Source organism: Cryptomeria japonica, chromosome 11 (assembly GCF_030272615.1).
Source record: "Cryptomeria japonica chromosome 11, Sugi_1.0, whole genome shotgun sequence".
Classification (NCBI taxonomy): Eukaryota; Viridiplantae; Streptophyta; class Pinopsida; order Cupressales; family Cupressaceae; genus Cryptomeria; species Cryptomeria japonica.
Genome location: NC_081415.1, coordinates 197,859,883 through 197,886,149, shown reverse-complemented (window position 1 = coordinate 197,886,149; position 26,267 = coordinate 197,859,883). Strand labels below are relative to the sequence as shown.

General features: G+C 39.5%; 2 protein-coding genes across 4 annotated transcripts in view; both read right to left on the bottom strand.

Annotated features, from left to right (window-relative positions):
• Positions 1–5,034: 5,034 nt before the first annotated feature.
• LOC131051792 (probable aldo-keto reductase 1) overlaps positions 5,035–26,267 on the bottom strand; it is an 89,827-nt gene continuing 68,594 nt past the window's right edge. For 2 of the 3 annotated variants that reach the window (XM_059214712.1, XM_057986396.2), the window contains exons 5-7: positions 15,167–15,263; positions 5,775–5,928; positions 5,035–5,696 (exon numbers count right to left, since the gene is read on the bottom strand). In XM_059214712.1, coding sequence (XP_059070695.1) covers positions 5,521–5,696; positions 5,775–5,928; positions 15,167–15,263 — 427 coding nt within the window. In that variant the 3' untranslated portion in view covers positions 5,035–5,520. Of the gene's footprint in view, positions 5,697–5,774; positions 5,929–11,911; positions 15,045–15,166; positions 15,264–26,267 lie in introns of those variants that run through there. The other variant, XM_059214713.1, reaches the window with a different exon arrangement.
• LOC131860315 (uncharacterized) lies at positions 9,055–9,988 on the bottom strand. Its single transcript, XM_059214715.1, has 2 exons — positions 9,583–9,988; positions 9,055–9,473 (listed from the first exon to the last, which is right to left on the bottom strand). Exons 1-2 carry the CDS (start codon positions 9,878–9,880, stop codon positions 9,454–9,456), a joined length of 318 nt encoding a protein of 105 aa, XP_059070698.1. The 5' UTR covers positions 9,881–9,988; the 3' UTR covers positions 9,055–9,453.

Genomic DNA, 26,267 nt, shown 5'->3' with positions numbered 1-26,267 from the left:
ACCATACCTACTCGCAGAGGGTGGAATGAAAACTATTACACAAAAGATGAGGCTTCCTCTGAAGCTGAAAGAAACTGGCTCCCTCTGAGCTTGACAAACTCCCTTTGAAGCTAACGATGTCAAGATCCCTCTAACATTTCCTCCTTTTAGAAAAGGAAGTCTTCATTTGACCTTTGCTCCTCCTGAGATGTCCCTATGCCAACTTCTGCAGAGGAAGCAAGAGGAGTGGACCTGAATTTGCAATCTCGAGCAAAATGACCATACTTGTCACACTTAAAGCACTGGATGTGAGATAAGTCCTTCTTCCTTTTCTTAGAGGCAACATCTGAATCTCTGTCTCTATCCCAGTTCCTTCCTTTGCCTTTAACCATATGCGAAGCAAGGACTTGATTGTCTACATCAAAGTGATCATGCTCAATTCCTCTTGCTATCAAGCGTGACTCTTCTTGAATGCAATTTGCTCTCAAACTATTGAACTTGGGAAGATCTGGTCTTGCACTAATTTCTTGAATGTAAGACTCCCAAGATGTCAGAAAACCATTGAGGGCAAGCATGGTCAAGTCACTGTCATCAACAACCTTCCCAATGGATGAGAGTTGATCTCTCAAATCACAAATCCTCATGAAGTATGCTATGATAGATTCATCTTTCATCATCTTGATGTGATAAAGTTGTTGCTTCAAGGCTAGGGCACAACTGGTGTTGTTGATTTCGTACATCTCTTCCAATGTCTTAAACATTTCGTTGGCAGTCTTCAGCTTGGAGATGATAGGTACAATATGATCCTTCACGGAGTCAACCAGCATTCTCTGAGCTTGAAAAATTTTCTTCCTCCATGAAATCTTTTCCTCTTCTACCTCAGGTTCAATGGAAGATCTCTCCACAAAGTCTGCAAGATCACTTCCATTTAATGCAAGCATGATTTGAAATCTCCATGACGTGAAGTTGAATGCACCATCCAATCTATCTTCAACCCTGAGACAGTTCAACATTTCGAATGAAGTAATAAGAGCAAAAATGGAAGGAGGAGAAACAACTACAATCAATTTGATTACCCCTAATTCGAACTTGGCTCTAATACCATGTTGATTTTAGGCAATCAATTGTTAATCTAGTTACTTAAATTATAATCAAACTGAGAATAAGCAGAAATAATAATAAAAGCACACAACACAAGACACAAGTACCCTGGGAAAACCTCCCTCTTGGAGGAAAAACCCAGCATCAAAGATTCAGATCAGTTCCTTATTTATAAGTAGATTACATGAATCAGATTACTTATCTGATTGAGTGCCAATCTAGGGCAAACTAAACCTAGAATATGCAGATGTAGTATGTCTTCAGAGAGAGTAGAATATTGACACCACTTGAAGAGGGAGATCACTGAAGTATAGTGCACCACCTTGCCCAGCAAGTTGTCCAATGGATTCACTCTCTAACATGTCAGATTCGCTGACTGTTCTTGCATAAGGCTGATCGCACTTGATAAGGATGTGGTTGTGTAGAATGAATCTTGTTTATATACAAGATTCATGCTCAAGTTTTCCCAAGTCGGCTTTTGCCAAATTCCCTTTATTTTACATATTTAATTTGCACTTTTGGCGCCCAAATTTGGGGCCTACATAACTTGCAAGTTGAGGCACGTTTCCTTTTAGGGCCCACCACTATTAGACATGAACCACATGTTACATTTGGGCCTAGCCCTATTAGACATAAATCAATTTAACCTTATTACAATAAGATAATATTTTAATTGCCACACAAAATCATTAAAATATGATCCAAACTAGCTAATCATTTCAACAAAATCTGCTCATAAGTCTGAAACTGGATCTTTCACAATCTTCTCATAACTTTGTACCTGATCTTTCTTTACACCTTCAACATTAAGCATTTATCATCTTTTTATGAATTCCCAATTTATTTCCATAGCATATACACAGATTTACTCTTTTTACAAATTATGTATCATCTTCTACGTCCCTGATTTTATCTTTTTAATAATTAAACCCGGAACACACCACACTCACTTTTATTATTCTTTATTTATACCACCGAATTCCAAGAGTCATCTCTGTTGGAAACAATCTTCTATTTGAATAGTCATGCCATTTCTTTATTAATTATTTTCTTTGATTTGTTTAGAATAGTATCCTTTCTACAAATTATTATTTGCAACCTTTGACAATTAAAAGGTCATCCCACTTCTTTGACAAGTATTTCTTTTGCAATTAATAAAACATTACCTTTAAATAAATCTCACCAAGCAAGTCGCATCTTGTCTTTGCTTGTTGACTTGTCTTATGAATAAGACAAACCAATCAAATTGCTCCTCCTTTATGTCCACTACTCAAAAACAAAATTTAAAGTCCATATGGTCAAATATGATGCCACATCAGCATGCATTTTTGTGAAGGTGTCCAAAATGGTCCCAAATTGTCATAAGATCCATAGGTGTGCACTAAAGTCATGTTTACTTGTGTGTAGATGTGGCATCACATCATTGGTTATTTTTTTAATTTTAGAGATACTTTTTTGGGGAAAAATATTGACATGACATTTTTAGAACACCATTATTGGTCTCATTTTATCTATGTACTATAACATGTATTGATACCCGCACACATATTGGCTCCTCTCCCCTATCACGTCTTCTTACATGATCAAGTGACATATATTCACACTACTTCATTACGTAGATATTTGTATTGCTTCACTCATCATTAATTATAGTTAACATTAATCAGCTTCCTTCATATTATTTTATTCAAATGAAATCACCGACAAAGTGTAATTGTTGTAAGTATTAACGGTTCCTCAAGGTTATTTTTTCTCATTTTAATAGCTGCACATAATCACTGTGACCGCATTCTTTGCATCTGAAGTTGTGTATCGACAATATATACTTTGTGTGAATGAATTCATGCCGGAAGTTTTATGTCGACCAAAACAAAATATGGCTAATGTCATATCATTTTCGACTTAAGGCATCATGTTATGATTGTTGTCTAACTTTCAAATGTAGAAAACACATAAATTTCTGCACCTTTTTTATTTCTGTCATACTCGGAATGTTAATCACTTGATCGGAATGAACAATTCCTTTGAAGAAATGAGAATACAAATTGACATAATCACAAAATGGAGTGTTGAGATTCGATTCCACTTAACAGTTGATCAACGTCCTCTGCAAGTTCTGTATGTAGATTAATCAATACACTGCAGATTGGGAATGTTATTTAACCTTCAGGAATTCGTTTCTTGTCCTCGTCGCTATTTTTCTGAGCATTATTAAATCTGCCAGCATAATAATAATAAGTCGCTGCAGTATTATATATGGAAGTTATCACTACGAATTTGGAATCTCACTGCCTTCGTTTGCCAAGATAATTTCTCCAAGTGAGAATACAATCAACCAGCATAATATGAAATGCACATACCTTTAATGTAATCTTTAGTAAACAGCGCTGCCTTCAAATTGATTTGATATAATCTCATCTCCTTCCATACTGTAATTGTTGTTCAAAACATCATTCATGTCTAATTGCTTGTAGTTGGTGTAGTCATGGTCGCTACTTGACCACCGTTGTTCTGTTCATGCAGTCAACTGTTCTCTGAGTTCTATTTGCCAATACTAATGGACTGTAATATGCCTTGTCAACAGTCTCCATCGTCTTTAATCATTTGCTTTCTTCATCCATGCTTCATTCAAACTCCTGTTCAAAATGGTAATCGCTTTCTCCATTATTAATTACTTCAGTCTTTAATCCGAAGTTGCACCTTTCTTGTCTCACATATACTCATATACATTGTGAATGACTTCATCTTCATAAAGTATTCTTTGATCAACCACAAGACCAATGATTGTCTAAATCTTTGATTTAGACAAAACAATAAACCTTTTCAATTATGATGATTGCTGAACATTATAGGACCATTTATCTTGATAGTGATAGAGGCATCAATGACAATTTTGTTTTTACTTCTTTGATATTAATGACAACATTTCCAACAATGTGAAAGTTATTGTGAAATTCATATGTTTATGATATGGATTTGACAAAGTAAAGAATTGTATCATATTGATTCATTCTCCTACCCCACCCCCTCTCAATATAATTGTGTGCTCATCAATTTTGGTTTAGGTTTAAACTTCAAGAGTATTTTTTGGAATGTTGCAATGATAAAAAGTTTCATTTATCAAAACTCGGCTTTCATTTCAAAAATCAAAGGCAATTAGTTTGTTTAATGTGATTATATTGCACAATTTCAAGGTTTTAGGGAAGAAGTCCACTGGCCCGGTAGAGAAAACTTGTAAAGGAAAATTAATTAAAATTTAATTATTTTCTCAATTTTGATGCCTAGATAAGTTTGAATGAGGAAAGTGACTTTTGGAATTATATTTTTTGTTATTCTTTCAATTCGAGTGCCTAAATGGCTCGAGAAAAGTTAGTATTTTTGTGAAAATAATTAAAGACTTCAGTTTTCAAATGAGAACGACTAAGTTTATGTTTTTATTTATTTTTCAAAGGCATCTATAGCAAAAAGGAATTGGATATGTTGCAACAATCTTGGGTGCCATGTTTAGAAGCATTTGATGATGAATTTCAAGGATATAGAGAGGAATTTCAAGACAATTGGAGGGAAATGAAAGAGAAAATTTGGGTGCCTCTTTTTGGTACCTCACAAGGGTTCTAGTATCTACAAACTACAACATTTAGTTAATTTAAAAGGGAATCAATCAATAGCAACAAGGTTGGAGAAAAAACTTGCAAGTTGCTCTAAGGGATTGCACAAGGAAGAGTGCAGAAAATCAGCTTCCAAGAGGAGAAGAATAGAAGAAGAGAAAAAGGCATTTGTTGGTACATTCAAGACACCCATGAGAGCTGTACAATGAAGAGAAAAATCAGATTCAAAAGATAAGTGAGGCTAAGTAGGTGTGAAGGCATCAGGATTTGAAGACTTGCAAGCATGAGATGTCTAGAAAACCTTATAAAAATTTTGAATTTTTTGTCTTAACAGTAAACAATTTTTGCACTATGATCTCATGTCAAATTTCTTAAAACATGTGTCAGAACAAAAATTCACTTCATCTTATTACATACAGGAATCCAAAGTTCCAGAGTCTAACAAAACCAATTTTATGTCAAGGTTTTGTTGTGACATAAATTCCAAATCTCTTGAACTTGAGCCATATCAATCAATCTTCAACATTCATTCATATATGTTCATTCATCCTGTCCAAAAACATATATTCTGATAAATGAGTGTCTATTTCAAAAACTCGAACCATCACCATCTGTCTCTCGTTCTCTTCTTTAAATCTAACCATGTGAAATGTATTAGAGTCACAAAAACAACTAGTAGATATGTCCAGATACACTTTAACAATATTTGAAACCATGAGTCAGATGATCGACGACTGTTGATGCCTCGAACATGTCAAGACCTATATGTTGGTCATGGAATAAATGTATTTTAACAGATGTACTTGTAATGGGCAATAAACTTCAAGCATGGTCATGCACATGGGGGTGTAAAGGCAAATTTCCATGAGTTTTTATCCTCCTCAGTACTTTTTAAACCTGCAATTTCATTTTCTGGGACTGCATTTGAAATTTCATCTTGATCCCTCTTTGAAAGCTTTATACTTAATGATGCAATATTGTCATCCAAATTCTTCATTTTAGTTGTTCCTGTACAAATACAACGCTTGTGAGTTTCCCATAGGGTACCCTAATTGTAATGACCTATTTCTTGTGAGTTTCATTTACCTGGAATGGGTACAACATCGTCTCCTTTATGGAGAACCCATGCTAAAGCTAGCTGAGCTGGTGTGCAATTATGCTTCTTTGCAGAATTAGAGACACGTTCAAATAAAATCTCATTCTTCTTCAGATTTTCTGGCTTAAACCTTGAGATTGAACTCTATAAACATAAAACAACATCTAATTAATGAAATTGTAAATTTTTATGTCACCAGAACAAGAAACAAATTAACCCTGCTAGCAAAATGTATTTTCCTTCATGTCTTAAATTGTAGTCCACTATTATTAATCCAAAAGGTTACGAAGAAATGTGAAGATTTCGCTCAACCTGAAGAATAGAAAAGAAAAAATATTGTATGGGTAAAAGGCAGAGCTCTTGAATCTTGAACTATATAGATCTGTGAAGTTGATATGCGGAATTTGGTTATACTATATATAAACATTAGGTTTAGAAACATGGTTTTTACCGTTGAGGACTTTTATTGCTGAGAGAACAAGAAACCTATTTGAATATTTTACATTTGTATGAACATCAATTTTTAACTTCAAGTTTGACCCTGTTGTTAAGCATAAGTTTTAGATGCATGTTTTTAACAATACAAGAAACATCATAGATGGCACAGTTTCCATAAAAGGAAAATGAAATTAAATTCAACGGTTATGTATTTTAAAATGTTTGATAAAATTGCCAAGTTATTGTCGAGTTTTTCCCTTAGTTTTTGTCAAGTCCCAAGTTGTTAAAATTTTTGGGCCTGTCGAGTTATTGCCGAGACCAAGTTTTTCACCTATGGTTAAAACAATCACTAACTATTGCAAAATACAATTAACAACAATGACCATAGCCATTATAACTCCAACAAGCAGGTTCAATATGCTTCATAAATCATGATTCAATTATAGAGTTCAGGCAAACCAATATAACTTGTACAACTTGAAATTCAGACAAAGACAGACAAGGGCATATATTGTACTATCTGAAGTTAAAATATTAAATTTATCAGATCCTGATGAAACGAATATGATGTTTTATCATCTACTAGATTTGAAACTCATGAGAAAATGACCTCAAACATATTTTAATACTGTTTGAAATTGGTCCTTGTTTTGGAGTTGCTGACTGTTTGGCCAAGTGGGCTTCTGATCATGTGCAGGGTTGGAATATTGTGTGGATAGGGAGCAATTATCTCCAGATTTGTCTCATTTGTTGGATAACTTAGTGGAAACTGACAGGGTCGTGTAATGCTCTTTTCTCTACTGGGCGCCCTTCTGACTTTGTATTTCTTTCTCTAATTGAATAAATTTTTACCCCTCTTTTAGTAAAAACAAATATTGATCTCTATTGTAGGATCAAAGTATAATGTTAAAATTCACATACAATCACAGCTTAAAATCTTGAGTCTGTGGCTGTGATAGTTGAAAAATCTAAGGCACAGAAAGGAAAACAAATTACATGATATAGCACTCGGGCATAAATAGTAGATAATGGAATTCCACTTAGCACCACATACTTAACTGTTATAGTGCATTATATTAATGAATTTGGTATGGGACAGGGGCTTCTAAAAAATTTAGACACCACAAAACTTTTATTTATTCTGAAAATTGACAAATCTTGAGTCTAAATATAATATGATTTTTGTCTCTCAAAATTTCTTGCTTACAAATTGAAAAAAAAAAACACATCTGATATAGAGCTGCACACTTCTAAAAATAATAGATGAACAAACAATTAAAACACTCCTAAATTAAATCACCTACATGCAGTCTTACAACTAGGTGATCGATTCTAAAACTAAGACTCAAAAACTGAGCAGATAAATTTGCAAATCTTGCCCATTAAATATAGCTCCTAAAAGCTCCACAAAATCCCACTCCAAAAGAGTAACTAAATTATAAATAACAAACTAAATTTAGCCTTCTAAAACTAACTTGAAACTGTTGGAAAAGTCACACCTAAAACAAAACCGCCTATCATTAATTACTCCCAAAATTCCAGCAAACTAAATGTCTTCAGCAGCAACTGTCTTTATCTTCATCAACTACTATCATCTTCAACAATAACTAACTGTCAGCTTCAACATAATCCATCTATCATCTTCATCAACAACTGCAATATCTTCAACAGAAACAGTTCAACTTCAGCAACATCAATAATTCAACTTCATCAGCTTCTCCTAACTACATCAACATTAGTTGACTTTGTCAGCTTTACTTCATCAACATTCTCCTATTTGACATCAGAATTTTCTACAATCTCTCCCTTGATTTCAAATCCCTGTATCTACAACTTTGTCTTCGAAATTGAATGTATTAACTTTACTAGCACTTTAGTCATTATATCTACCATCTATTCCCATGACTTGCAAAACTAACTTCATCTACAACTTTGTCTTCGAAATTGAATGTATTAACTTTACTAGCCCTTTAGTCATTATATCTACCATCCATTCCCGTGACTTGCAAAACTAACTTTCAACTTTCTTCTCTTATAATCTCTCACGTAATGGTGCTTCAATTTTGTTTTTTGCCCTCTATTGAAATACTCAGCTGTATTGCTCCACTATTCTCACAAAATAGCACTGTCAGATTTCTTTGTTCTTTTCCCAGATTTTCCAAAACTCTTCTCAACCAAACTGTTTGTGACATGTTGTTAGACTTGGAACAACATATTTTTCTTGTGTACTTGATAATGCAACTGTATTTTTCTTCCTTGAACTCCATGTTATTGATCCACTTCCTAGTGTCAAACAGTGTCCTGATGTGTTCCCGGTACAGGTTTGGGCACGGATATGGGTATCAGAACCTAGTACATGGGTACGGGCAAAAAAATCTTGCCCTTGGGTACATGGGTTTGGGTAAGTTCGTATATATATATATATATAGCACTGTCAAATTTCTTTGTTCTTTTCCCAGATTTTCCAAAACTCTTCTCAACCAAACTGTTTGTGACATGTCAGACTTAGAACAACATATTTTTCTTGTGGACTTGATAATGCAACTGTATTTTTTCTTCCTTGAACTCCATGTTATCGATCCGCTTCCTAGTGTCAAACAATGTCCTGATGTGTTCCCAGTACAGGTTTGGGCACGGATACGGGTATGAGAACCCGGTACATGGGTACAGGCAATATTTTTTGCCCTTGGGTACATGGGTTTGGGTAAGTCCGTATACACACACACACACAAGATTTAAGAAATATACAGAACTGTAAAACTAAATAAATTTGATAATATGATACTTCATCATTGATCAATGCCAAATGGCAATTGATAGTTTAGAATTTCAATATTATCATATTGTGTCATATGCCATATAATATATATCAATGTATCATATATGTCTAGGTTCACGATTCAAATGAAAATCATTATGATTACAAAATTGACAATAAAAAATAATAATCGTCTTCTATCTTCATCAATCATCAAAAGGATCTAGATCAATATAATCATCATTTGCTTTCAAGTTCAAAATCATTTGAACCCAAAGTAGTGCCACTCCCACTAGGTGCATCATGTGTAGGTATCTCATCATCATCACCCATAGTGACTCAAGCAAGATCATCAATAGTTGCATCCAAGTTGGTACGCTCAAGGGTTATATCCCAATGCTTCGTTGACCCATCCTTGAAGTGGTGTTCCTTATGTGATAGAAGATGCAAATTGGAATGTACTCCAATTTCGTTCAGCAAAAGAACTTGCAACCTGTTGAAATTGTTGAGAAAACCAAGAAAACTTACAGCATGAAAAATGCAAAATAAATTAAAGAATGTTGAGTACTAAAGTATACAATACAAATGTAAAAGAAACTTACTCGTGATAGAATCCTGATTGCAAGAGGCTGGAGGAACAAATAATCTTGACCTTAGACACCGCATTCGCCGAATTTCCGGTTTCAGGTTCGGAATTCGGCAAATGTATAAAAACTTAACAAAGTTAGGAAAAATTCGGCAGAAATTTGTGGCAAGCCCAGCCACCGCTGCTATTTCTGTGCCCTTGCCTAGCCGCAACTTCCCCTGGCCGCTTTTCCTGTGCCCTTGCCCAGCCACGATTTTCCTCTCTCGCAATGCACAGCCATCGGGTTTTTGCTTTTTTGTTTTTAGTAAAGACATTCTATAGTTACCAAATACTACTTTATTTTTATTAAAAGATGAACTGAAAAGCTTTTATTTTCGACCAAGATTAATGTTATTTTAATATAGATTTAGTTATCAATATTAAAGAGATGTAGATTTATTTATTGTTTGTAAATTTAATTTATATTAAATTTTTTAATTTATTATTATTTTAATTTGTTTATAATGCTTTTAAATCTATTTTGCAATCTTAAATATTTTGATAATTTATTAGACATATTAATTATATTTAAAAAATAATAATTATATAAGGCGAATTTAATGACGAATGTTTTTCCGAATTGTTTTGCCTTGACCGAATTTCATCCAAATTTTATGGTTGCCAAATTTGAATTCGAATTCGAACGCGGTGACTTAGATCTTGACCATGGAGGTACCACCTATTGATGTGTTTTTAATGACCTCATGCAACATAGAATAAATACCAAGTATTCTATCCTCTCTTGAACAAAGACCTCTCAAATGCTAAACTATGTGATCAAATGAGACGACTCCAAGGTTCCGATAGTTAGGTCTTGACTTTTATACGTAGATAGACTCAATGATTGTGATGTGATTTTCTTGGAATCACAAAGGGGACTTACGTTGAACATGAATGTTGCTAGAACATGAAGACTTACTTAACTTGAAAAACAAATAGCAAAAGGAATTGAGGGCTGATAAACTAATCTAATTCGAGATTAATGATAACAATGGATGATGTTTGAACATTCCTTAAACTAAGCTTTGCTTTGCAATGCTAGGAACAACTTCACAAACTAGTGCAATCTTTTAAGGATGATAAAGGTTTTCATATCATGAACATCCATTCAAATACCCAAATATGGCGCAGCTTGAACATATATCCACAATTGAACTTAGCACGATAACAAGGTTCAAGCTAACTTTGCACTACAGCTAACAATCAGCAAACTACAAAAAGTATGAACCAAGGAATTATCAACATCCACCCACGTCTCCATCATAATCAATGAACTTCAACTAAAAATTGAAAAGTAACAAGAAACCATGCAACATGTAGAAAGAACAACACATTCCACCATATCTTCAATGGAAAGGATGTTTATTCACAAGTCTTGGTGACAATTTCAAGTTTCTCCTCCTACTCTAACTGCTAATGATCTACTAACTATTCTCTACTACTCCTTATTGTCTGGCAACTATTAACCTTTACAAATGAGAGAAGTGAGCCTTATATAGAGGTCTCATTACATTTAATGGCCCAAATTGATTCACAATCAACGGCCAAGATTTTACAATAAAACCCTAATTAGGGTTTGCTACAACAAACTTCCTTCTAGCCAATGAAATAATTATAATAATTTGGACACATGTCCATCTTGAATTTCTCAACAATGAGAGATGAGGTTAGGTACATTGAACTTTGTGTCTCCATTAGGTGAGTTAGGTACATTGTATCTGGACATCCTTGACTTGGTACCCTTGGATTGGGTGAGTGATGATTGGGATGCCACCTTAACCTCGATCCACTAAATCTTTCGTCTTGAAGCTTTTCACCTTTGCGTACAAGCAATGATTCTAGGATTTCTGAAAGGAATGTAAAACATCCTTATATCTTCATGGAAGGGACTTGATTTTGTCTTTGTGTATGGTACAATGATGTTGAGTCAGTGTTCCACAGAGACGCACCCCCCACAAAAAAAACTCGCATCTCCTGTAGGGAGATGTTTCTGAGACTTGGGGACTTGGGGGAAACATCCCCCCACAGCACCACCACTTCTACCACCTTTGGCAGGGACGTCACTAGGTCACTTGCTATATGTCACATGTTGTTACATACTAATTGCAAGCTTTAACTTCATGAGAACTAGTTGGACTTTCATGGGACACTCACAAAGATGTTATATTGCAAAGTTTGCCTTGAAGATTTCAATTCATCTCTATTTTTTATATCAGCACCACCCCCCAGCCACTACTTTGTCGCCATCCCCCCACCGTCCCCACCGTCCCCTCGCCGTCCCCAAATTTAGGCCCTTGGTCCCCCTGTCCCTAAAACTCATCCGCCCGTCCCCAATCAAGAAACTCCGTTGAACATTGTGTTGAGTCCTTCCATGCTGCGAAGTGCCATCATCTTGCCTATTGTCCAACTCCACCTCATGCCTTTCAGGTTAGATTGCATAAGGCATATTAATTCCAAATGGCTCAAGACTCCCAGGACTTGTTTCTCAAGGTGGCCCAAGTTGTATCGATTTGATTTCATTAAAGAAGTCAGTAATACGATCACGCTTCTCAGTAGAATAATGGGATTGAAACACTCCAATGTATTTGAGATCTGGATGTACAAGTACATTGTAATCCTGAGGAAAGGGAAATCTCACATCTTCTAGGGTGAAGTCATCAGTGATAACCTCTGTGAGCAGCTGCCACAATTCCCAACCACCCTCACCTTCTACATGAATTTGTAGTTGGTGTACATAGCATTCACTACAGGAGGAAGTATGGAAGTATTATGAACAACTCACTTTGAGACCCAATAGGATTCACTACTAGAGGGTGCAAGATGCTTTCTTTGGCTATTTCATGTGCTTATTTGATAAAACACTCAAAAACAAAAGAGTGTTTGCGGCAGCCTAGAAGAAGGTGAAAGAGTATGGATGTTTGTTCCTACAATTCCCAACTTTCACCTATATGAGAGTTGGATGTTTTGAAGATCAGCCATACATGCTTTCGAGATATCCTTCTAACAAGATCATTCTGATGGAGTTGGCTAGGCAGTTGATGACAATTTATGGAGTCCAATTAGCCAATCATAAGCAAGGTATCAATATATCCTCTCACAATCCATTGTAAATTGGTCGTTATTCTTTGACAACCTCTGCTAGAGCCAAGCCAATGGAAATAGAACTTCAAGAAATCAAGTTGAAGAAGTTCAAGGCGAGGAAAGATTTTGATTATCGGGGAATGAAGGACAGAATCAAGAGAGCCTTCACTCATGTCCATCGCCTTGAGGATATATGGGTTGATCTTCACACAGAAGGGGATGTCAAGAGAATGGATTACAGCAGGCTTACCTTAGAGCAAATTGTGCATCTGGATCTAACCAAGATTCCAGAGGTAATGATAGATGATGGGAAAAATCTTGACTCAAAATATATAGAACAAAGGGTTGTTGAAGTTCCTCTTCCGTCTCCTCAATGGTCACAGAAGGAATGTACTTCCATCTTTGATAGATTTCAGCCTATCCTTGCTAACACCAATGCTTGGCTGAAGAATAATAATGTCAAAACCATCAAGATCAAGGTTGGAGCAGAGAGTGATTCAGCAAGACCAGTCAAGCGTAGGTCCAAAGTCAAGGTCAAATCCAAAGAGGGTGCTTCTTCCTTGGGTACAAGGATAAAGCTAAGGGTGAGTAGAGCCTTAGTCATTCAGCCTCAAGAGGTGTCACTAAAAGGAAAAGAGAAGCCTCGAGTGCAGATTCATGTCATTGACCCTGAAGGTGAAGCACATGAGAAGAGTACAGCAGGATCCTCTCCTACTATGGACTTAGATTCTCCTCACGCAGTCGTTCCCCAATTGTCATTAGATGTACTTGTGTCTCCAATTGACACGGATGTGGACTCTTTCTCTACAGTTCACATAGATCCTATTGTGCCAAGCACATCTGCCTATACCAACAAAAGGCTTTTAGAGTTTCCACTCATTCCTCATAAACTTAAGGAAAAAATATCACCATTGTGTAAATGTTAGTGGGTCTCTTTCCCTTCTAATATGAGATGTGTTCTCAAGATGAAATATTTCATTAGATTGTAAATAAAAAACAAAATAAGATAAACCCTTGGCGCTCAATCTCACATTCTAAAAGAGGCAGGGGGATCAAATCTGCCCAACTAACCAAATTGTCATATAATTATAAACCAATCCATTGCTTCCCAAGGCTATAGGACCACGTATCTCTGCACTTGTTGCCATTGGATGTGATGATTTGTTACCAAATTCTTCAAAAGGTGGGGAAATTCAACTCATCTAAAGTTTCAAAAATTGTCTCCATATTTGATGCCTTGGTCAAGCTTGATTTAGCTTAATCTTGCAACCCTCTATTACTCAATACCTCCATGATTAAATTGGTACATGTGTGATTTAACTAAACAACTAAGTGTTTAATTAAATGTTACAAGTGATGATGTAATGTAATTATGTAAAAGTACACTGCTATTAAAGTCTTAATTAAACACAATGATGTAATCTAACATAATACATAAAGAAGATTGAATGATAAGCTAGCATAACAAAATGTAAATTCCTAAGAAATTACACAATGAATTCAAGACAACCAAAACTAAAGATGTTTGTCAAGAACGAAACAGTACATATTAAATAACAATTAATAGCTTAATTCAAGTTTTTGGTAAGCTTTCTTGTTTCTTTCTATCTACAACTAGGTTTTCTCAAAAGTTCTGTTGAGACAAATCCATGTGTGTCTGGGTGATGTCTTAGGAACTTGGAGGAGACATTATTTCCCTATCCCTCATTTTATAAGCTTTGAGGGCATCCTATTTTTAGTCAATTTCAAAAAATAATTAAAACAAGGAAAACCCTAAAAGGGAAGCCCAACAAGGCCTCCCAACCCAAATAAACTTTTAAAAATCATGCCTATTGTTGTGTTGCAGTTACCAAAAGAGAAAATTCCAAGATATCAATTGGATAATAACTTGGATTTCTTAGCCTATTGCTCAATGAACCTAGTATCATGAACGTTGCAGTATTTCCTTATAAGGGATCTCTCAATAGTCAATATATATCATGCTTCATGTTACGTCTATGATGATCAGTGTATCAGATAGATTATATTAAAATTTCAGCTTCTTTTGATTTACTTATATTATTTCTAGACATTTTTTATTGATCTGTATTTATAAAATTTAATCATTAATTTTATATATTATTTTAATAGCCTTCCCACATTATCCCTGAAATTCATGGAAAAAAAATGTATCCCTCAAACTTGGAGAAATGCTGATTTTCTCAAAATTTAAGGGCAGATATTGTTCTTCTTTTAGAGTGCGTGGGATGAATTTCTCTTCTTCATTAAATCTCCCTTCCTAGATAAGTCTCCCCTTCATTCCTTTGTAAAAGGTAGGTCCTTTTGATGAATTCTTTTTTCACATTTAGATCTATAATACTGCAATATTTGATTTAAAGAAAATATTTATCCATCAGAAAACTTAGTCAAAATAAAAATATCCATCAGAAATGCAGTAAGAAAGGAAGCATCATAGAAAATAACAGGATAGTTGAACGTACCCACCGTGTGTTCTCGTAAGTCGTTGCTTTAAAAACCTTTCCAGAGAAAAAACCACGACCCAATGGACTATAGGGCACTATTCCAATGCCTAGTTCCCTAGTGAGAAAATGGAATAATTGATGTTGCTTCAGATTGCAATAATGTGATCTAAAATGTAACAGAAGTAAAATAAGCCCAGAAAATTCAAAGCTATTCTATGCCTCAATTATACAAGGTCAGAAAATTTATCTTTATTTGTTATAAGCAAAAGAACCTCATTACATGGCATCAACCCTTTTCCAACACAACTTAACATGTTCAATAACTAAGAATATCAACTGACAATAGTTATCGTTATACTTTTTATTATTTATATTAATGACTGTGAAAGTGAGGAATTTGGAAATAAATCCTATTAGCAAATGTGTTGAAGTGTCAATCCAATTAATGAGAAATATAAATATCCATCTGAATCAAGTTATTGCAACTTGTGAGGCTGTTAGGCTACAATTATAAATTATTGTAATAAATTGGTACATGTCTCTTCTCCTACTTAAAAGGACTTAAGATAGTCGTTTCAATAATGACGTCTATAATGCAGAACTTTCTGTGACAGGCGACTTAAAGGACAGGTAGATTCCTCTTCTAATATGAGAGAAGGTATGCAGACTAAAAGCTGTTGGGACAGCAGGTAAAGGAGAATGTGCTTACTAAACTCATCACTAGGGAAAAAGCTGGTACGAAGGATGAATTCAGAGGCTGATCGAGTTTGGAGCTCCATTATCCAGTAGAAATATATGAATGATATAAGTCCATCCTAAATCTGCACATTCAGGTTGCTGTGTCAGATATCCCACATTTGACACTTACATACAAATTTTCAGAAACTCGGTGAGAAAATACTTAAGGTGAGAGTTGAGAAATGAGACTGTAGAACATGTGGATGGAAAAAAGGCTAGTGTCTTTTATCCCTGGTCTACAATGGGATATTTTATTTTGTCTAGAATCTGGTGATACGAATTATTGGCAAACAATTGGAGATATGGAAGGCCAAATAGAGAATGGAGAGATGCTACAATGGAAGGGGTTTCTCAGGAGAAGGCAGGGTTGTTGAACAACATCCTCAGACAGAGAGATCCTGAGGGCAGTAAAAAAATTGGGTGTTACATGGTGAAATCACGATGACCTGTCACTTCCTTCTGCTATTCAACATTAAGTAGAAGCTTTTCAAATCTGCTGTGGAAAAGGTTTGCAAAACTATGATACGTTTACCTGGATGACAGCTCAAAAGAGGACCCTCACCCATCACGTGTCAAGAGGATGGGATGACAGAGCCCCATTTTTATATAATGTGAAATAAGTGTGAAGAAACAACTAACTACTTGCTAGTCATGGTGAAGTAGCATTGGTAATCTGCTACTAAATTTAACAGAAAATGGGAGAAGCAAGAGTCTGGCCGCAAGAATTCATCTCCGTGCTCTCTTAATTGGAAGAGGGAATAAAAGGATTCTTGAATTCATTGGTAAAGATTTTCCTAATCTGAATATGGAAGAAAACATAATCCACAAAACCTTTCAAGTTTCAAGAATGAGAGGAAGTCCTTGCAAATCTTTTACTAATATTGAAGGCACCTTATCTAAAGCAGAAAATGCAAGAAGGGGAACTGTTTAGCCAAATGGAATCTCTAGAGGGCATTTCATTGTGATTCCCTTCAATAAAGGGGGAAGTGACAATCCTAGGAGTATGCAAAATAATCAGCAAGGCCTTAAAGGGGAATTGTTGTCATTTTATGACACCCTCGGTCCATCAATGAGAACCAATCAGAGATATGTTCCATGGACCAGCTCTGCCCAGTTGATCAAGGAGAAAAGCAGTGAAATCATGGTTTGAAGTGTTGTCTTGTCGGAAGTTCCTTTCCTTGGCCCTCTCTTTCTCTAGCCCGAAACTTCGGAACCCTGAGGTTCCGGGTTTCTTTGCCTTAGCTTCTTTCTTTCCTGCTCCGGAACTCCGGAACACCAAGTTTCCGAAGTTCCCTTCCTTCCCTTAGCTTTTCTTCTGTCCTCTACCCCGGAACCCCCAGGTTCCGAAGTTCCCTAGTCTTCTACCCCGGAACTCCGAAACACCCAGGTTCCGAAGTTCCCTAGTCTTCTACCCTGCAACTACGGAGACCCCAGTCTCCAAAGTTCCTAGTCCAACTACGGAGACCCAGGTCTCTAAAGTTCCCCTTCTCTCTTTAACCCTTTCCCTCTCTATCTCGGAACTCCGGAATCCCGAGGTTCCGAAGTTCCTTTCCTATCCCTCCTTTCTCCTATCCCGGAACTCCGGAACCTCGAGGTTTAGAGGTTCCTTGCTCCTTCCCTTGTCTTCCTCACTTTGGGAGTCCGAACTTTTGAAGTCTCTAGGCTTCCTTCCGACTGGCGACACTTCCTAATGGCGTGATCGACACTCAAGGCTTTAAATGCTCCGACAGTTTTGGTGACTTATGCACTTTTTTTGTGGAGCCACAAGGGTGCATTAAATGTTTTGGCAGGGTTTCCATCAAGGAGGTATGGGGGCCATGCTGGGTGACTTATGTCATGTCTGACTTTGGAAGGTTTGTTTACCCACCTTCCTCAAGATTGCCTTTGGAGGTATGGCTAGGTTGCTTGTATGTACAAGCCAAGTGCATGCACTTCCCTGCACTTCCAGACTGACATGCAGGGGTCATGATCACCATCGTAACCCTTTTTTCTATATAATGGCTTTTAAGCCTCATTGTAAAGGGTTCTCTCCCTGTTGCCTGGAGTTTTCTTATGCTCTCCTCTTCTCTTGAAGACTTGTAATCTTTGCATTTCTGCAACTGTAAGATTGGCGTTTGGCCTTATGATTAATTGAAGAACACTATTCTTGCCTTCTTTCAACCTATGTGTGTTGTGTATGCTTTCTTACCTTCATCATAGGTGCATGTCGTGGCTCTTTCTCTTCATATATGTTGTGTTAATTGGTTTTCTGAGTGTGACTTGTGGGAATCCTTCTCCCCTCTTAACATTCAATGGATTCTAACTTTCATCTATGCATTGGGGTTACTCATACAACTGAAAGTTGTGCATCTTCAATGTGTTTCAGTTAATTACTTGTGTCATTTCGATAGGGAGAGGAACGATCTCTTCTTGGTGCATCACCTCCCTTTGTTTCAAGCAATTTCTCTCTTCTCTTTTCCTCTGCAAGTTGTTAGGGTAGGCTTAGGAATTAGCTTTGAAGTGTTGAGTTGGTTCAACACTTGCACCTGGAGTGAGAAGGAAGCCGGCCTTCTCCGGAGATTCAACCCCCTTGCGCAAGGTCCCACACTTCGGGGTTGTTTCCATGTTTCACAAGGTTGCTGAGTTGATAGCTCAGCAAGGGTGCAAGTTTTTGTGATAACAGTTTTTGGCACGCCCAGTGGGACCTATTCAATTCACATGCTAAGGATTTAGTGCTATTCTTAGTGTTTTGGCCTTTTGAGGCAGTCATCTCTCAAGCACTTGGCGACTCTGCTCAAGGACCAGTTCGTGCTCACACAAAGTTCATAACTCTGGGACCCCGGAACCCCCAGGTTCCCAAGCCATCGTAACTCTGCTTACTCCGAAACCTTGGAACCCCTAGGTTCTGAAGTCAGTAAAGCCATCTTACTCCGAAACCCCGGAACCCCTAGGTTCCGAAGTGCTTAGACCTGGAAACTTAGAACTCCCAGGTTCCGAACTCTTGAGCTTCCTCACTCCAGACATCCGAGCTCCCGAGGTGCCGAAGTGGTCACACTTCGCAACTCCGGACCTCCGAGCTCCCGAGGACGATTGCAGATTTCATGCCCAAAATTCATACAAGGGCATCTTCTAGGGGCAGTTTCCAATTCATAGAGCTTCCATCTGTAGGCTCTAGAAGGAGGAGAGGTAGACCTTCATTATCACCAGTCAGGGGTGACGAGGTTGTAAACACTCCATCTCCCAGGTCTCGTTCTACTCCTCCATTTACAAGACCTTTTCTATCAAGGGCTCCCACCACTCATATCAATAGACCATTGTTTCACATGGCAAGAAATCAAGTCTTTGTTACCTTCAATGGGGGGAATCCCCTTGTTTTGACTCAATGGAATGACATACCAGTGGCTGCGTTGAAGAGTATACCATACTTCACTGGTGAAACAGCTTACACCCATTGAGCACATTCAAGACATTGCATGTTTTGCCAATAAAGTGTAATTCAATGCATTGCAGAAATAATAGACATGACAGAATATAAAGAAACTCAGATCTTCATTGATTCATAATAATGTCAGTACAATGACAATGACCATACTAACCCTGTCTCCATGACCAAGGACTCGCTAATATATAAAGGTGACCGGTCAATTACCCGATGTCAACTGTCGACAACCGACGGGTTAACTGCCGTCATTAACTCTAATTACATTAAATGTCTTATTGCTTAATTACCCGACAACATCATCCCCCCCAAAAAGATATGTCATCTCCGGACAACAGACAACAAAATGGGAATGATATGCCTACAACAAATAACAACTACGAACCCCACAAAATAACAACTACACACAGACTACTGAGAGGGTAAGGGAGGCGTCCCTGATGGTGGAGGGGCTGGGGCTGCTACTGCCAACTGCTCCCGAAGCTGTACCACCTGGTCGGTCCAGTATCGGAGGTCCTACTCAGCCTGCAATTGTCGCTCCCGGGAACTCCTCACTCGAAACACTACCTCCATCAATTCCTGATGCTACGCCTCCAACTCGGTTGCCAGGGTAGCAACTCTCGATTCTGCTGAGGCTCTCTCATTTGATTGCACTGCCAACTCTGCCTTCACGGCACTCAATTCTCCTCTCACGGTGGCAAGGATCGCATTTGTACTCCTAGCATGGGTGCGCTGCTGCTCTAACTCTGTCTCCAATACAGGGATGCAAGTGGCCAACTCCTCCTGAGCCCTATCCGCCCTGAGCTGAGTCTCTCGAAGCTCGAGATACCTATCTCATACAGCCTGCTCAATCCGTCTGACCACAGACTGTGTCTGACTCCCTCCGGCCACCTACTGACTCTGCCACTCTGCTCGCATCTCTGGAAGATCAAGCGTCGACCATCCATGCTACTCAAAACACTGCTGAAATGCCACTGCTACTCCAGATGTAGCAAACGCAAGGAGTCTCCGCAAAGTGAGTTGTCCGACAGACTCCTCTACTGTCGAGGCAACCAGTAACTGAACCTCCTCCATCCTAGCTAAGAACTGCACCATGGCAGTAGGTCTCCCCTTTCCAATCCGTCCAACCTGATGCTGCTGTTGCGGTGATACTGCGCCCTCCTCTACCAGCGGTGTCTTTCTATCGCCCTGATTTCTAGTGCCACTATCCAAGTTGATAACCCCTGGAGGTGAAGGAATACAAGGGTAGGAAGGTGTGGGTGGTGCCTGCCTGCGTGGGGATGAAGGTAGAGTCGCATATCTGTCTAGCCATGAATCTACATTGTCCCCCGCCGGCCTCTCCTCGACCGTCCTCTGGGCCTCCTCTGTCCTAGGTTTCGTCGGGATGACGGGCATGCGTACTGGTACACTCATTGGTGTCGTCATCTTGGTTGTGACTGGCAATGGCTGGACTGGTGGAGGCCGAGGATGCATTTGACCAAACCCAAGTATGGGGATGGTAGAGATGGTACCCACTGTGACTCTAGATGATGCCAATGGTCCTCCCTCTCCTCCGACGGTCAGGAATGCTGGAGTAAATACCACCTGGTGGGTCCTGCCAGCTCCCCCTCCAGGCATTCCAGGATGGCCCCTCAGTACACTTGCCAACGATACTGTCTGAGTGGTGGGGGTCTCCTATGGCAGTACTGGCTGCTCGGTCTGTGAAAGCCTGAAGGTGCTATCTTCCTCTGAATCATCCGACCCCTCACTTTCCTCCTCACTAGTGCCATGTCGTCCTGAATCCGTGTCACTGGCCAACACCACTACGTGGACCTGTCTCCTCTTCCTGCTAGTCTATCCCTCAGCGGTAGTCAAAATATCCAGCTCTGACCAATAAAATATAGCTAGCTTAAGGGAGTCGATGCTATCCCGCGGCTGCCATCCTCTACAATGTGGTGGCACCTGTACCCGCACGGAATCTAAAAATAATCCGATAGCGTAATGTGACATATAAAATACTTTATGTTTCAGCATCATACAGTCGTGGGCTCTGTTTGACAGTAGATTGGCCCAATCATACACTGTGCCCTTTCTGAGTCCTGCCATCAATGCGATCATAGGTACTGCCGCGTCCGATGCTCTGATGGCGCCAGTCAGCCTGCTCTGTACTACGTCAAGTAAACATTGCCAGATGCCAGATTTTAAAAATGTCTTCTTCAGACCTCTTCCCTTCAGATCCAGGATGCGACTCCATTCTTCTGTAGTGAAGTTGTCCCTACACGTTTCTTTGAATAGCTGGGTTCTTCTTTCCTCGAACAACTTTGTTACCTTTTTGTCAATCTTTTTACCCTTGTCAGGAATGCCAAATACTCTCTCAAAATCATCAAAGTTAAATGAAACAATGGTGTCAGTGTGCTGGAAATTGAATGACGATGTGCGAAGTTCAGGATCATATGTTTTAATCATTTGTCGTAGGCAAGGTTCGAATTCCTTAATATTAAAAATGGGCATCTGAATAGCATCATGGACCCTAGCTTTTGTTAATTCAATTTTTACCTCAATATCTGACGGGCTCGTGGCATTTTCCCACCATTGCCTGCACACCGTTCCAGCCAAACCCTCGAATAGAATTGTATCTGCAGTGACCTACATAACTCTTCCCTTTCCTACATCCTGTGCAATTGCTTTGCCCTTGTCTTGGTCGCCCATTGCTACAACATGTTTCTTTCTGGCTTCCTTCTTGGTTTGCTCTTCTCTTTCTTGCAATTTCTTCCTCCAGTCTAGCTTTTTCAATCCCCTAGGTTCAGTCGCCATTAATCAGAATAAAATAAAAATTCCTTGTCTGGGGTTCGATTTGTAACTGTTTCGAGCCTTAACTATCTTTCGTTTTGTACGGTTTTGCCTTGCTAATGTGGTACGGCTGATTTGATTGTACGGCGGCTATCACCCGACAATTTTCTAACTGGCAAGTAGCTGATTTGTCCGTACGGACGTCTTTATAACCCAACAATTTTCTAACTTGGCAATTTCCTGAGTATTCATGCCATATAAAACACTTAATGACAAAAAAACAACTTTAACTTTTTTCTGTACGTCCCTTTTTTCTTTTTTTCATTTTTCTTTTTTTTTTAACTCAATTCCATACGTCCGTACGGCCTTTTCCGTATGACCGTACGGATTTTTATTTTATTTTATTTTTATTTTTTTCCGTTTTTTTTTCCTATGGCACCGTACGAGGTCGTACGGTCGTTTCCATACGACCGCACTTACCTGTCCGCCTGGGCGGACCTCGTCTCTTGCCTCCGTTGGTGATAGATTTTCAACTTGGAGCCATTTACAGCATCAAGCACCTCCATCCCATCCATCGTCCACAGCTTGATGGCTCCGTTCGCGCCAACTTCGCAAATCTTAAAGGGACCTAGCCATTTTACCCTGAACTTGCCTAGCTTAATTTCATTTCGACCATTAAACTTCAATACCAATTGCCCTAGGGTGAACTGCATCCTTCTTCAATGTTTGTTGTGCTAGGCTTTCTGTCCTTGCTGAGCTGTCTCCGTCGCCCACTATGCAATTGTCCATCTTTCATCCAACTTATTCAGGGCGTATAGTCTCTCCCGAAGGCTTTCCATGTCGCCTAACCTGTTGTCAATGGCAATTCTGAGACTTGGCACCATGAATTCCACTGGCACCACAGCCTCCTAGCCATACATTAATTGGAATGGTGTCTGCCCAGTGGTTACCTTGTAAGTTGTTCGGTACGCCCAAAGTACCGACGGTAGATGCTCCTCTCAGTCTTCCTTCTCAACCCCACAGGACTTATAAATTACTGACACCATCATTTTGTTGGTCGCCTTAGCCTGGCCGTTTGCCCGAGGATAGTACGGACTTGATAGAGAATGGAAAATTTTGAATTCGGTTGTCAACAGCTAGATAATGTGGTTTACGAAGTGCCCTCCTCTATCACTTGTCAACTGTATAGGTATTCCGTATCGGGTGATAATATGTTCATAAATGAATCTCGCCGTACTAACGACAGAGTTGTCTGCCAAGGCCCTCGCTTCGACCCATTTGGTCAAGTATTCGGTCGCCACGACAATGTATCTACATTGTCAGGCCCAGCTTGGTTTCAACGGACCAATGAAGTCTAACCCCCATCTTTCGAACAGCTCTTGAGCATTCGACGGGTTGAGTGGCATAAAATCCCTCTTTAACAGTCGTCCAGCGCATTGACATGTATCACAACTTGTCACCCATTCTCTGGCGTCATTATGCACTGTCGGCCACCATAAGCCTACTAGTAAGACTTTCCTTGCCGTCGTGTCCAGTCCCATGTGTCCTCCTGCGACCCCTTCATGTGCTTCTCTCAGGACTCCTGAGATTTCCTCTTCCAAGACGCATCGTCGTAGGATCTGGTCAGGTCCCATCTTGTAGAGAAGGCCATTTATAAGTTGGAACGTTCTGCTTCTTAGTACAAGTTTTCGTCTTTCGCCTGACGACATTTCCTTAGGAAATTTTGAAGTTGACAAGTATTCGCCCACACTCATGTACTAGGCAGGAAGGACGGCAATGCGGAAGAGATGGGCGTCCGAAAAATCCTCGTTAACACCTTCGGCCGGCTCTCCAGACTTGATCCGTGATAGCTGGTCGGCAATGACATGGCTCTTGCCAGGTCTGACAATGATGTTGAATGTAAATTCTTGTAACAGCAACAGCCATCGGCTAATCCGCCCCTGGATGATTGGCTTGTTCACTAGGTACATCAACGCCTAGTGATCCACATAAAATGTGAATGGTGTCGCCAATAGGTAATGTCGAAATTCCCCCCTTCGTGTCAGCATAACAAGTGGGTATGATACTTGGGCAAAGTTTTAATAAACCGCCTATAATACCCAATGTGTCCAAGAAATGACTTGACGCTAGTGACATCGTCAGGTGCCTCCATCTCCACAATGACCCGTACCTTGTCAGGTTCAGTCTTCAATCTGGCCTTACAGACGATGTGCCCTAGTAACTTTCCTTGAGGCACCATAAATCTGCATTTCTTGGGATTTAGGGCAAGGCGGGCTCGTCGACATCTTTCCATGCATTCGCCAAGTGCGGCGAGATGTGCCTCTTTCGTGCTGTAAATGGACCAGTCGTCCAAGAATGCTTTGAAGTTTCCTACAGACATTTTGTCGAAAATATGGAGGATTATCCATTGGAAGGTAGCTGGCGCGTTGCACAACCCGAGTGGCATCCGGTTGTATGCATAGACGCCATCTTCTACGACAAAGGTGGTCTTCAATTTGTCCTCCTCTGCAATGGAAATTTGATTATATCCAGAGAATCCATCCATAAATGAATAAATTTCATGGCCCGCTACTTCCTCGAGGATGGTGTTTGTGAATGGTATGGGGAATGGATCTTTAATTGTGACAGCATTCAAACACCTGAAGTCTACACAGATTCTTATCTGATCGGCCTCCTTTTTCAAGGATATCACAATGGGTGATACCCATTCGCTCGTCTGGACCTTGAAGATGATTCCTGCTTCGAGCATGCGGTCAATTTCGTCATTTACCCTAGCGGCATAATTTTTGTTCATCCTGTATGGCCACTTCTGTACAGGCACGGCTTCGAGAACCAGAGGGATCCGGTGTACACAAAGCTCTTGTGGTACCCGTTTGAGGTCTTTATTCGTCCAGGCGAACACATCCTTGTACTCTGTGAAAATTTTGAACGCCACCATCTTCAAGACCCGATTCCAGTCATCGCCGACCAGAATATTTTTCTGTTCTGAAGTTTCTCCAAGGTTTGTAATTTTAAGTGCGGATTCCTCATACCTTATGGGCTTACTCTTGTCGAACTGGTGCACTGGTGCGTCATCCACAGGGGCATCCCCTTCCTTGTATTGTTCGTACTCTGGCGGGAACTCGTTCTCGTCAGGTTCTTCTTCGATCTCCAGCACGTTGCACCCGTACAATAATTCATAGTCTTCCATTTTCCAATGGAAGAGCCCTCTCAAAGAATTCGTCTCGTCCTCAGAACAGGCTTGAATTCCTAAGATGCCTTCGTCATCTGGTTCCTTGCCATCCTTCCCTTCGTCCGTACCGTCGTCCCCATCGGACTCTGACTCTGATGCCAACTCTTCACTAACCAGTTGGGTTTTGAGGTCAATGATATATCTTCTGTCGGCCTTTTCCATGGACAAGGTGTTCTTTTTCCAATTGTGGTTTGCTTTTGCCGCCACCAGCCAGCCTCTGCCAAGGATGGCATCATATCCCTTCTTCTTCAATGGGATGACCACAAAGTTCAAGACGAATGGCTGTGTTCCAATCGTCACTGGCTGCGCCATGAGTGTGCCAAGCGGCTTGATGCCGTGTTGGTCTGCTCCCAATAAATTAAAGGTGGACGGCCAGAGAGTAGGTTTGCCCAATTTTTTCCATGTTTCCTCTGGCAAGACATTTACTCCCAACCCGCTGTCGACAATGGTGTCGGTCAAGATGGTGCCCAATATACCCATTTCCACCACTGCTGGGTGTCTACCATTGTTGATCATCAAGGCTAATGGGTCTACCGCCATCTCGCCAAGGTTGCCTTCCATGTGTTGGTCGCCTAACTGGGGTTATCAGTACGGATTGCAGAAGTGTCGTCCGCAAGTGTGGGCATACTTTCCAGGAGATCCTTCATTTTGACGGGTATCTCGACCTGTAGCAGTTGGTTTATAATATTTGTTTCTGCTTCAGAGCGAGAAGTACCTACAAGCCCGTGTGCGTCCTTGTTCGTCAACATCTCCTTCTCCAGTTCCGCTTGTGCCTCCAGTGCCTTTCATTTTTGCGTACGAGGATCTGGGTAAGTGGCCGCTTTCGTCTTGGATCTTGTTAGGGCGAGCACATCCTTCGTTTCTACATTCAACAAATTCACTCCAGATTTCGGACAATTGCCATCGTCATGGTCCCCTGAACCGCACCACTTGCAAAGTTTTTGTGGCACTTCCTCCACCGT